The sequence below is a fragment of the Nematolebias whitei genome, chromosome 9 (genome assembly GCF_014905685.2).
Source record: "Nematolebias whitei isolate Nwh7 chromosome 9, NemWhi1, whole genome shotgun sequence".
NCBI lineage: Eukaryota > Metazoa > Chordata > Actinopteri > Cyprinodontiformes > Rivulidae > Nematolebias > Nematolebias whitei.
The window spans coordinates 51,550,579-51,562,515 of NC_056506.1; the positions used below are offsets into that span (position 1 = coordinate 51,550,579).

The 11,937-nt window shown below is 42.2% G+C and overlaps 1 protein-coding gene across 1 annotated transcript in view; it reads right to left on the reverse strand.

The window, feature by feature from the left end:
- Positions 1–11,937, reverse strand: part of adhfe1 (alcohol dehydrogenase iron containing 1) — a 31,428-nt gene that overhangs the window by 3,539 nt on the left and 15,952 nt on the right. Inside the window, exons 6-9 of the mRNA XM_037681434.1 lie at positions 1,927–2,123; positions 1,780–1,857; positions 584–689; positions 345–497 (exon numbers count right to left, since the gene is read on the reverse strand). Coding sequence (XP_037537362.1) covers positions 345–497; positions 584–689; positions 1,780–1,857; positions 1,927–2,123 — 534 coding nt within the window. The remainder of the gene's footprint in view (positions 1–344; positions 498–583; positions 690–1,779; positions 1,858–1,926; positions 2,124–11,937) is intronic.

Consider the following 11,937-nt stretch of genomic DNA (forward strand, 5'->3'; position numbering starts at 1 on the left):
GTGTCAGTAAAGTTTGTGTCTGTAAAGTTTTCGTCAGTAAAGTTTTCATTAAGTGTCAGTAAAGTTTGTAAGTGTCTGTAAAATTTTCGTTGTCAGTAAAGATTTTGTTTAATGTCAGTAAAGTTTGTATCAGTAAAGTTTTCATTAGTGTCAGTAAAGTTTTCGTTGTCACTAAACTTTTCATTAATTATTAGTAAAGTTTGTAAGTGTCAGTAAAGTCCTTGTCTCCAAATAAATGGTTAGAAATATTTCAGGCTCATTTCAGCTGGTCTTCAGAGCTCCAAGACAGGCCAGACCAGGCTCTGGTACTGACCCACCTACCTGTAAACCAGGTGTTTATTTACCGTTTCAGGTACTTTGCGACCATGTGAAGGGCGTGGCGGGACCAGACGTCACTGATGGGGTTGCTGCCCTGGTATGCAGGGCGGTTGATGGGGTTGGAGGGACATGGCGCCCTCTGGTCGTAGGGCAGGGCAGTGTACGACTCCAGGGCGTGGCTGGCCAGCACAAAACAAGTGGAACGTGACTAGTGTCAATAACAGTTTCCATGGTAACAGCTGATCCAAGTGTAAACAGAACAAACCAGAGGACATCGAAGCCACTGTTAGCGGCCACACGCTCAGGCATGCTCAGGGTGTGTTCTGGGTCCACAATGCCCAGGGTGGGTTTGATGGCTCTGCTGGCGATACCTGAACAAACAAAACCAGTCCCAGCTCAGCCCAATACAGATGGTGGTTCTGATAATGAAAAACAACATCGTCTCATTTACACTCATGGGGACAGTTGTAGGGTCTATGAAGAACCTGAAGAACACCTGGAACATCTGGTTCCACCACAAGTCAGGATGGATCCAAACGCCCGAAAGTGCGTATTCACAAACCTCTGAACCACTGTGGAACACCACAACAAGAACACTGATTCGAACAGCAGTCAGACCTGCCATAGGAACACTTCAGAAACCTGTAGAGAGACCAGCCTTTGAGCTTCAGCTCCTCCAGACTTTAGATCCCTTCAGCCTTTGGAAACTTGTTCTCTGCCTTGTCAGGGACTCTGTCCGCCATGGCAGGTGGCTGAGGCTCCACAGCTCAGGTAGCGCCAATGCGGTGCTGATGAGTAGCGAGGACTCACCTGAGAGCTTCAATGATCACATCCTAAAATTATATGTTGTCTGAAAATATTCAAAGTTTCCTGATACATGCTCAATAATCCAGGTAGAAAAATCCAAAAAAGTTCAATCTGGTCCTCTGGACATTCAAAAAACAAGAAAACAAACAAACAAAGCAAAAAAAATGTAGAAACGTTTCGTCTCTCATCCAAAGGACTTCCTCAGTCTGAGGTGCTGTTTTCAGCTCAGTCTCTTAAATAGCACCTTCTCAGAGTGGATCAACCAGTTTGCTGCTGACAATTGTTAGGCTGATGGTCCTTCTTGAGCATGTGATCAGCTGGTTCTGGTTGTCAGCAGCAAAACTGGTTGATCCACTCTGAGAAGGTGCTATTTAAGAGACTGAGCTGAATACAGCTCCTCAGACTGAGGAAGTCCTTCGGATGGAAGACAAAACGTTTCTACAATTTTTTGCTTTGTCTTGTTTTTTGTTTTTCTTTTCTTGTTTTTTGAATGTCAGAATCATTAAATTTTTCATTCATTTAACCTTTATTTAGACAGGTTACAAGAGAGACCTGAGTAAATAAATAAATACCGAAAATATGACAGAAGCCCTATACACTACAAAGGCTTTTATTGTGAAATGTCCACAGGAAGTGCAGATCAATGGTACTCACCTGTTTTAGCCTTTAAAGGTTCGTAGTCAAAGATAGCGACTCCGGTGGTCTCGCTGCCGGTACCTGCAGTCGTGGGAACTGGAACCAGAAGCAAGCCAGTTGAGAACAATAAAAGCAAACAGCTGAAGATGAAGATCCATGACATACCTGCAATGAGAGGCTTCAGCGCCTCCGTTACTGGCCGGCCTTTTCCGATTGGAGCGTTGACGAAGTCCAGAAAGTCGGCGTCAGGGTGACAGGCATACAGATTGGCTGCTTTACAGGTGTCAATCACAGAGCCCCCACCCACCGCCAAAAACACGTCAAAGGAGTGGCTTTTAGCAAACAAGATGGCGTCTTTAAAACTATAAATAAAACAAGGAGAACCACTGAACATCAGCTGAAAACATCATCCACCAGCTGGCTCCTCTCAGGAAGGAGGTTGAGGAGCATTAAGTGTAGAACCACTAGACTGAGGAACAGCTTCTACCCTGAGGCTGTTAGACTCATGAATCTCTAACCAGAATAATCACTGTGAAAAATCATATCATGTTGCTGCTGATCTGTTTCATGTTGCTGCTGATCTGTTTCATGCTGCTGCTGATCTGTTTCATGCTGCTGCTGATCTGTTTCATGTTGCTGCTGATCTGTTTCATGTTACTGCTGCTAATCTGTTTCATGTTGCTGCTGATCCGTTTCATGCTGCTGCTGAACTGTTTCATGCTGCTGCTGATCTGTTTCATGTTGCTGCTCATCTGTTTCATGCTGCTGCTGATCTGTTTCATGCTGCTGCTGATCTGTTTCATGTTGCTGCTGATCTGTTTCATGTTGCTGCTGCTAATCTGTTTCATGTTGCTGCTGATCTGTTTCATGTTGCTGCTGATCTGTTTCAATGTTGATGTGTTCATGCGTGCACATCTGCTCACAGACTCATGTTCATGTTTGTGCTGATGTTCAATGTTTTATGTTATGAGTGCTTAGTGTATATTTAGTTGATGTTTTTCTTAGTTCATATCTTAGATGTTATTACTGTTTTTCTTATACATTTTATTGTTGGATGTAACTGGGACCCTGTGGACATAATTTCACTCCACCACATGTACCACATGAGGTGCGAATGACTAAAGAATCTTGAACCTTGAATTAAAGGAATCTTATTGTCAGGGGAAATAATGAGTTTCAGTCTTATTTGCATTTAACTACAGATAGTTGTTTTCCAGCCATAATTTAATTTCAGACAGACAGTTGTTGAGATCAGACAGTTTGTACATGTCAGAAGGTTGAAAAGAGCAATACAACTGAATCCAAAAAAGTTCAGTCTGGTCCTCTGGACATTCAAAAAAAAAAAAACAACAAAAAAAAAACAAAGCAAAACAATATAGAAATGTTTCGTCTCTCATCCTGAGGACTTCCTCATTCTGAGGAGCTGTATTCAGCTCAGTCTCTTAAATAGCACCTTCTCAGAGTGGATCAACCAGTTTGCTGCTGACAACCAGAACCAGTTGATCACATGTTCAAGAAGGACCATCAGCCTAACAATGGGTCATTAGCACCTGATGGCTGTTTACTGTTCACAGAGGGCTGAGTGATACTAGCAATCACAGCATTGTAAGAGGGGGACAGTTGAACCTGGAGGCTCCGCCCCTGTTTAATGATGGACGGTTTCTTTTCACTTATTATTATTATTCACTTATTATTGAGCATGCATCAGGATAATACAACTGAATGTTATCAGCATACAGATGATAAGACAATTTTTATAGTGTTTTAGGATAACCCCCAAAGGATATAAATACAATAAAAAGAGGATTAGGCCCAAGACTGAACCTTGGGGTACCCCACAAGACAGTGGTGCACTATCTGAATAAACCTGGTTCATAAAACAGAAAAAGACCTTTCAGATAAGTAAGAGGTGAACCAGTTTAACAGAGTGCCAGAGATGCCAAACAAGTCTCTCAGTGTGTTAATAAGAACGGTCTGAGCCACCGTGTCAAAGGCTGATGTTAAGTAGCACAGAATAGTGACCGGAGCCCGCTGCCATCGGCGTGTCACCTGAAATGTTTAATAACGCTGTCTCTGTAGAGTGCCATTTACGAAAACCAGATTGAAAGTTATCCATGAGACCCATGTCCTCCAAAAAGCGGTTCAGTTGTTCTGCTACAGCCTTCTCAAGGTTTTTGATAATAATGGTAGCTTTGAGGTGGGTCTATAGCTGTCAGGAGAGAAGGATCCAGATAGAGCTGGGTGATATATCGATATTTTAAAAACACACACACACATATATATATATATATATATATATATATATATATATATATATATATATATATATATATATTTGCGATATAAGTTGACTACATAGATATAAAACAATAGTTTTACACTTGGAAATCCTCCTGCCGTCTCTCCCTCCTTGAACACAAACACACAGCCCTCAGCCGCGCTCCCCTCCTTCCTGCTTCTCCAGGAGGTGGGCGGGTGGGAGAGGAGACATTTACAACAGGTAAAGACGGGAGAAACACAGCAGCTTATCTGCTGAACAAAAAGAAAAATGACTGTTCTTTCAGAGATGGTTTGGATTTAAACTGTCAGATGAGGGGCAGAAAGATGATTTCTGTAGACAATGCTGAAAACAGTCCCGACAAAAGGTCAGAACTATGAATGTTTTTCACCATTTAAAACATCGGAGTGGAGCATAAGCCTGTGTGAAGCTGCAGCTGCAGGTCCGACTGCTGAGACTGGAACTGTGTTGGTGATATAAAAAACTGCTGATTTATTAACATTGCCACCTCTCTGTTCCTCTCATAAGGCACAGCACGGCTAAATGAGTTCTGACCCGTGGTTTGTTTCAGGGAAGGAGGCTGAAAACACAGTCGGACCTGCAGCTGCAGCTTCACACATGTAGGCAGCGCAGCTGAATGGACTGTACTTATACAGCTCCTTTCTATCTGATCAAGATACTCAAAGCTCTTTACAACAATCTGTGCCTTATTTACTCATTCATGCACCCTTAGATCTCTACAAAAGAATAATCAGAGCTGTATCACATTCAGACACTGATGGGACACAAATCAGAGGCAATGAGGGGTTCAGTGTCTTGCTCAGGGACACTTCAGCATGTGACTACTGGTGGAATTAAACCCCAAACTCTCCCATTGGAAGACAACTGCTCTAGCCTTTTCAGCCCCAACTGAAGAGGATTATTATTTAATATATGTAAATGTCTAAAACACAAACTTTAATATATGTAAATAGTTTATTTTTTATACATTTATTTTGTACAGTTACAGCTGTTGTTAATAAATGTGTCTGTGTGACAACTGGGACAAAGCTTTGACTCTGAAATATATGTTTTTTATTACTTTAAGGAAAGAAACAATATATAGATATGTATCGTATATCGCGATTTATCTTAACATATCGAGATAATAATTTTGGTCCAGCTCCAGATCCAGATGTGGCTTCTTTAGTAGTGGGCAGACAACAGCTTCTTTGAACAGACATGGCACAGAGCCAGAAGAAATGGAGAGGTTCATGAGATGAAGAACACTGGGGTCAATACAGTCGAACACGGTCATGAAAAAAGATGCAGGGAGGACATGGAGTGGGCTCGATGACCTTCCATTCGACCCAGCAGTGCTGTGATGTCTTGTAGCGACACCGCGGTAAAAGAAGGAAGAGGAGATGGAGGTCCTGAAGAGGCTGCAGTCTGTGTTAGTAAAAGCACTTGTAGAAGGGGGAGATGGCGGAACAATGTTCTTTTAATTGTGTTCAATTGGATTTTAGAATTTTTTTCCTTTTAATTTAATAAGGTTTGCAAAATAATTGAGTCGAGCATTTTTACGCATCTCATTTAAAGAGTTGATCAATTCATCCTGATGCTGCTCAATAATCCAGGTAGAAACATCTAAAAAAGTTCAATCTGGTCCTCTGGACATTCAAAAATAAAAAAAAAATTTGTAGAAACGTTTCATCTGAGAGACTTCCTGAGTGTGAGGTGCTGTATTCAGCTCAGTCTTATAAATAGCACCTTCTCAGAGTGGATCCACCAGTTTGCTGCTGACAACCAGAACCTGGTTTAATGATGGGTGACAGAAACTTGCTGAGTTCAGACAAAAACACACGGGCCCCACCTGGAGGACGGTAAATTAAAATACAAGAAAATGTTTTCACAAGGCCAACTTTAACCGTTTGCACCTGGAATGCAGAGAAGCAGGGGCGGCTGGCCAGTAGAGGGCGCCGCCCACCGGCTGGAACCACTGGAACCACTGGAACCATTTTACATTGAAGACTTCAAAAATTTAATAAGAATGAAATAATAAAATAAAAATATTTTGAAATATGTACACATTTTTTTGTTGTGTAGGATAAATATTTTATAGGTAATGATGATTCACTGTTTGTTTCAAAAACCGTTGTCTGATTGGTGACGTATTTCTGGCCCTCGAGGCGCAAGAATCTAATCCATAGACTCGTTAAAAATGGCGCATGCGCAGTTATTCTGTGACATTACAAGAGACGGGAAGATTCTGGGCGCAGACATCACTGCTCGGGGGCGCGTCGAACGCGAGCTGTGTACTTCCAGTTCCGGTACATATATATATTTTTGGTGTGGGAACATATCGTGCTGCAGTGACACAAGCAGTCTGGCTGCAGGTACGCTTTGAGCCAGAGGTCACTCGGTTGGTCCGGATTCGGACCGAGCGATGGTTCTGTCCGTTGGGACCGGACCGGACCGGACCACCCCTTGCTTGCTGCGTCAAGCTGCTGTTGCTGCTACAACTTGGTGAGATCTACAATCGGAGACATTTGAAAGTATTCAATCGTCTACTCGACGGTGCGTTGCCTTTTTGTTTGAAAGTACTGTTGGGCGTGTTAGTAGCTGTTTTAACGCCGCAGCAACAACCAGAGCTCTTACAATGCAACACTCCATAGAGCTGATCGATCAGACTAGTGTCTCACCTGGTCAGTAGGAACTTCTCAACCATGTATCTTTGTAATACACTAACAAAGTTACTCAATAAGTAAGCAGAATAAAAGGCCATGCATTCAGTAATTAAAGGACATGTTGGGTTGGATTTATTTGAACTATTTTAAAGTATTTTTGTTACTTTTTGACAAACCGCTCCAGCGGCAGTGGTGGTTTTACTGTTTAGTACTGGCTCAGTTTGAAGTAAATTATACTGGTAGCTTCACATTATGAACCTGTTGCACAACAGTGATTTGAAATGATTGTCTGATTCCTTTGTTAGCCTTAAAACTGACTGATTTTGAGGAAACATTTTGAAAATGTGTCTTAATGGAATTATGAAGTCAAATGTTTATGAAATATAGCATTTATTGAATACATGTTTGTTTTTTATCATGATTACTACTACTACTACTACTACTATTCCTGTAGACTCCTGGTGGAGCATAGGGCTGCAACAACACCACGCCAACGAACTCTGTTTTGGGCGGCTCTCTTCAGCTGGGTCCACGTCACTCCGGCGGCCTTCGCTTCACTCTCAACAGATCTTCTCCACGTCTGCTTTGGTCTCCCCACTTTCCTTTTTCCTTGTGGGTTCCAGTCCAAGGCTTGCCTTGTGATGTTTTCTGCTGGCTTTCTCAAGGTATGGCCTATCCAGCCCCACTTTCTCTTTTTGATGGCTTCACTGACCGGGCTTTGGCTGGTTTTTTCCCATAGTTCTGTGTTGGAGATCTTCTCAGGCCACCTGATGTTGAGAATGTGTCTCAGACACTTGTTTATGAAAGTCTGGATCTTGTTGGTGATGGTGTTGGTTACTCGCCATGTCTCGGACCCATACAGTAGGACTGCTTTCACGTTGGTGTTGAAGATGCGGATCTTGCTGCGCTGGGATAAGGCTTTGGAGTTCCAGATGGGTCGCAGAGTGTTGAAGGCGAGCCTTGCTTTGTTGATCCGGCTCCTAACATCTTCATCTGCGCCGCCGTCTGTGCTGACCACACTTCCAAGGTAAACGAAGCGGTCAGCTTCCTTGATGTCTTCTCCCTGCAGCTGCAATGGTTCTTTCTTCTTGTTTTATCATGATTACAAACCATTTAAGTTAAAGTTCAAATCAATTCAATTCATTTTATTTACAAAGCACCAAATCCCAACAAAGTTGTCTCAGGGACTTTACAGGAACATTCACATAGAAAAGACATTTAGTAAAGTTCTCCATCTGAGACAAGTTGAATCTTCACTTCGTTGCACTCTGCCATCTGCAGCTACAGCTGATTTAATTTATTTGACTATGTACTTAATTTATGGTTTTGACCTTTTAGGTCAGGTTTTATTGACACCCCATTAACAACGTTCTACAAATGAAGGTGAGCAACCACCTGACCACATTATGGTAAGAAACCATAGATATAATCACTAGATGCCTCATCGGCTGCTGCGCGCAGGATATTCGGCCACCATCTTGGAGCGGTCGTCTTATTTGGTTCAAGCAGAAGATGTCTCAGCACTTCGCAGCTTATTTCTGTTCAGATCGACTGTTGACGTCAGGTCTCGGGGGATAACTTTTCACAGTAAGATGAACATATTATTGTTAGTATTTTGTGAATATAATATTACTGTACTGTATTTATGTCCACCAGCTGATGTTATGTTCAGTGTAACACGTCAGCTGCAATGAAGCTGACTGAGATCTGATGACAGGAATATTTTGCTAACAAGCATACTCACTATTTCAGCAGCTTTGGTTCATTATCAACAGATATACATCAGAACTGGAGTTTTGTTTAAGTTCTAGGATATAAAAAATAAAACTAGTGAGAATACAGGAAATAGAAAATAAGATTGACCTCCTTTGTACAATGTTTTTGTGAAGACACAAATGTCCTAAAAAAGTTAAATCTGGTCCTCTGGACATTCAAAAAACCAAAAAATAAAACAAAACAACAAAAAATGTAGAAACGTTTCGTCTCTCATCCTGAGGACTTCCTCAGTCTGAGGTGCTGTATTCAGCTCAGTCTCTTAAATAGCACCTTCTCAGAGTGGATCAACCAGTTTGCTGCTGACAACCAGAACCAGCTGATCACATGCTCAAGAAGGACCATCAGCCTAACAATGGATCATTAGCACCTGATGGCTGTTTACTGTTCACAGAGGGCTGAGTGATACTAGCAATCACAGCATTGTAAGAGGGGGACAGTTGAACCTGGAGGCTCCACCTCTGTTTAATGATGGACGGTTTCTTTTCACAAAGATGGCCTCCTTTACTCCTCTCTCAAACCAACGTTCCTCTCTGTCCAGGGAGGGGGTGTTGCAACTCATTTGTGTATATAGAGAATAAAAGAGGCAACAGAACACAACCCTGTGGAACACCAGTGTTCAAGACCCTACAGTCAGATAGAGTGTTATCAACACAAACTCACTGGGGTCTTCCTCTTAAAATTCACTAATCCACAACACAAGATGGCTGCTGACATTTAGATCACACAGGCGTTTTAAAAGTACATGTGGCTGAACCGTATTAAAAGTAGATGGAAAGTTCATGAACATGTGAACATCTGTCTTTGGGTTGTCTAAATGATTATGGACCTTGTTGAGGAGGGAGAGAGTGGCATCCTCCACCCCTCAGTTAGTCCTATAGGCAAACTGCATGGGGTCCATATGCTCAGCTGTAACAGACATGAGTTCCCTGCTCACTAAGTGCTCCATATATTTGCATAATACAGATGTGAGGGCAGTTGGTCTGAAGTCATTCAGTGTCTTTGCATGTGTTATTTTGGGCACCGGGACAATAGTTGACATTTTCCATGCTTGTGGGACAAAGCCAGTGTTAAGGAACAACTCAAATATCTGTTTGAACACAGGACCCAGCTGTGTGGCACATTCTTTTAATACCCTTCCCTTAATCCCATCTGGCCCAGCTGCTTTATGAGGATTGATGTTCTGAAAAATTGAAATGACCTCTTTCTCTTGTAATTCCACAGGAGTTGGTGTCAAGGCTGCACAGAAAGAGTCAATCTCATCACTGAAGTCATGGATGTCAAATCTTGAATAATGAATATTTAGTTTATTTGCAAGACCAAAAGGGTCAGTGTGCTGAAAGGAACTTTTTATTTCCTCCCCATTATTGTGTTCAGTCCCCTCCAGGCATCTCTTGCGTTGCCATTACTCAGTTCCCTCTCAACTTTATCTTTAAAATTTATTTTAACTTTCTTAATCATGCAACTTATTTCCTTCTCTAGTTCCCTCATCTTTTGCATATCTCCTCCTTTAAAAGCTGCTTTCTTTTGGTTTAAAAGTCCTTGTGTACAAACACTGCGTACGCACTAAAACGTGGTGTATGGCCTTTTTCACGCAAAACTCGAGATCTATGAAGAAAGAAATGAGCACAGCCCCATGTCAACTCAGTGGCTGGTGTGTGCACGTTTCTATGGTTACTGTGGGTGTCCATTCTGTCAGATGTTTTGTTAGATGTTCTGTAGACCTGTGGACCAGCCTGGACTTCAGGACAAGCACAAGACTTGACAGCTCTAGGGGATACTTAAGTCGTTTTCACACCTGATAGTCCGGTAGACTCGGTTCGGTTGGGGGCCAATATTCATGACATTTTATTTACATTTGAGCTGGTGCGTTTGCATTCACACTGCACTGTGCAGTTGAGCCAACCTGTTGAACCAACCTGTTGAACCAACCTGTTCCCCCGTGAACTACTGAAATAAATGACACAAAAACCTCTGAAGAAACTTCTTCTTCTTCTGGAAATAAAAACAAAAACAGAGTGGCATCAAATTTTAGCAGTTTTAGGAGTTATAGTTTGTCATTTTTCAAAAATGGACTCAGCATGAGCAGAAGATGAGACAGAAGACCATGGAGAATGTTGTTTTTCAGACAAGGCAGCTGACGGCTCCATATGAGCTAAGAGAAATGCGTGTTTGTTTGTCCTGCGTTGTACTCCACTTCCTGCTTGTGGAGCGGGCCCAGTCTGTTTACATTCACACTGTACTGGAACCGTGCTGGAGTTCTCTTCTACCGGACCGAGACCTAGGTTTTAGCCCGGGCCAGAGTTCACCTTTTTGTTCCGTGACAGAGTTCGATGGCACGTTCACACCTCCCTAAACGAACCAGACTTCCTAGGAAAACAAGCTAGAGTTTGATTAAAGTGGACTAAACAGGGCTGGTGTGAATGCACCCTTAGGGCTGTAGAAGGTCAGACAGGTCTACAGAAGTCTGTCCATTCAGGACCTTATAGGTCATCAAAACTTTAAAATCAAGTCTAAAACCAACAGGAAGGAGATATTGTTCAAAGATGAACTGAATGTTCTGGACCAGATGCATGATTCTTGACTTGAGTGTCGTCTGCATAAAAAAGAAACAAGACGTTACTTTTATAAAATAAAGTTGACAGAGAGCCCATTAGGGCTGAACAATTAATTGCTCTCAGTGTTCTCTTTTTCTCATCTGCCTGTATGTAACAGGTCTCTCTTGTAAATGAGTCTTCAAAGCTCATTGGGAACTAACTGTATAAATAAAGGTCTAATAATAACAATAATAATAATAAATTGCATTTGCAATAATATTGTGATATGATAAAATTATATTCTCTAATCACAAAGGCTGCGATTTGACTGGTCACGTGATCTGGTCACGTGACTTGTGAGTGAGCGGAGCAGATCAGGGAGTTGGAGAAGTCGACACTGTACTTTAACACAATGACGTCAGGCTCGACAGACGCTGACACATCTGACAGTTTGGTACCAGAAAGCAGCAGCACGTCCATTGTTTGGAATTATTTTGTCTACAAAGAAGACAACGTTGCACAACGACACGTGCTGTGCAGAACCTGCTTTGCTGCTGCTGCTACCTCTCGAGGTAACACCACAAATCTTTATCAACACTTAAAAAACACCACAAAAACATTTACGATGGTTGCATGGCTAGAATGCCCAGTGCTCATGACCAGTGCTTCAACTTCAAGTAAGCAAAGTAGCAGCCGACAGGGATCACAAAGTACCAGCCGACAGGGATCACAAAGTACCAGCTGACAGGGATTACAAAGTACCAGCCGACAGGGATCACAAAGTACCAGCTGACAGGGATTACAAAGTACCAGCCGACAGGGATCATAAAGTACCAGAAGATAGGGATTACAAAGTACCAGCCGACAGGGATCATAAAGTACCAGCCGACAGGGATCACAAAGTACCAGCTGACAGGGATCA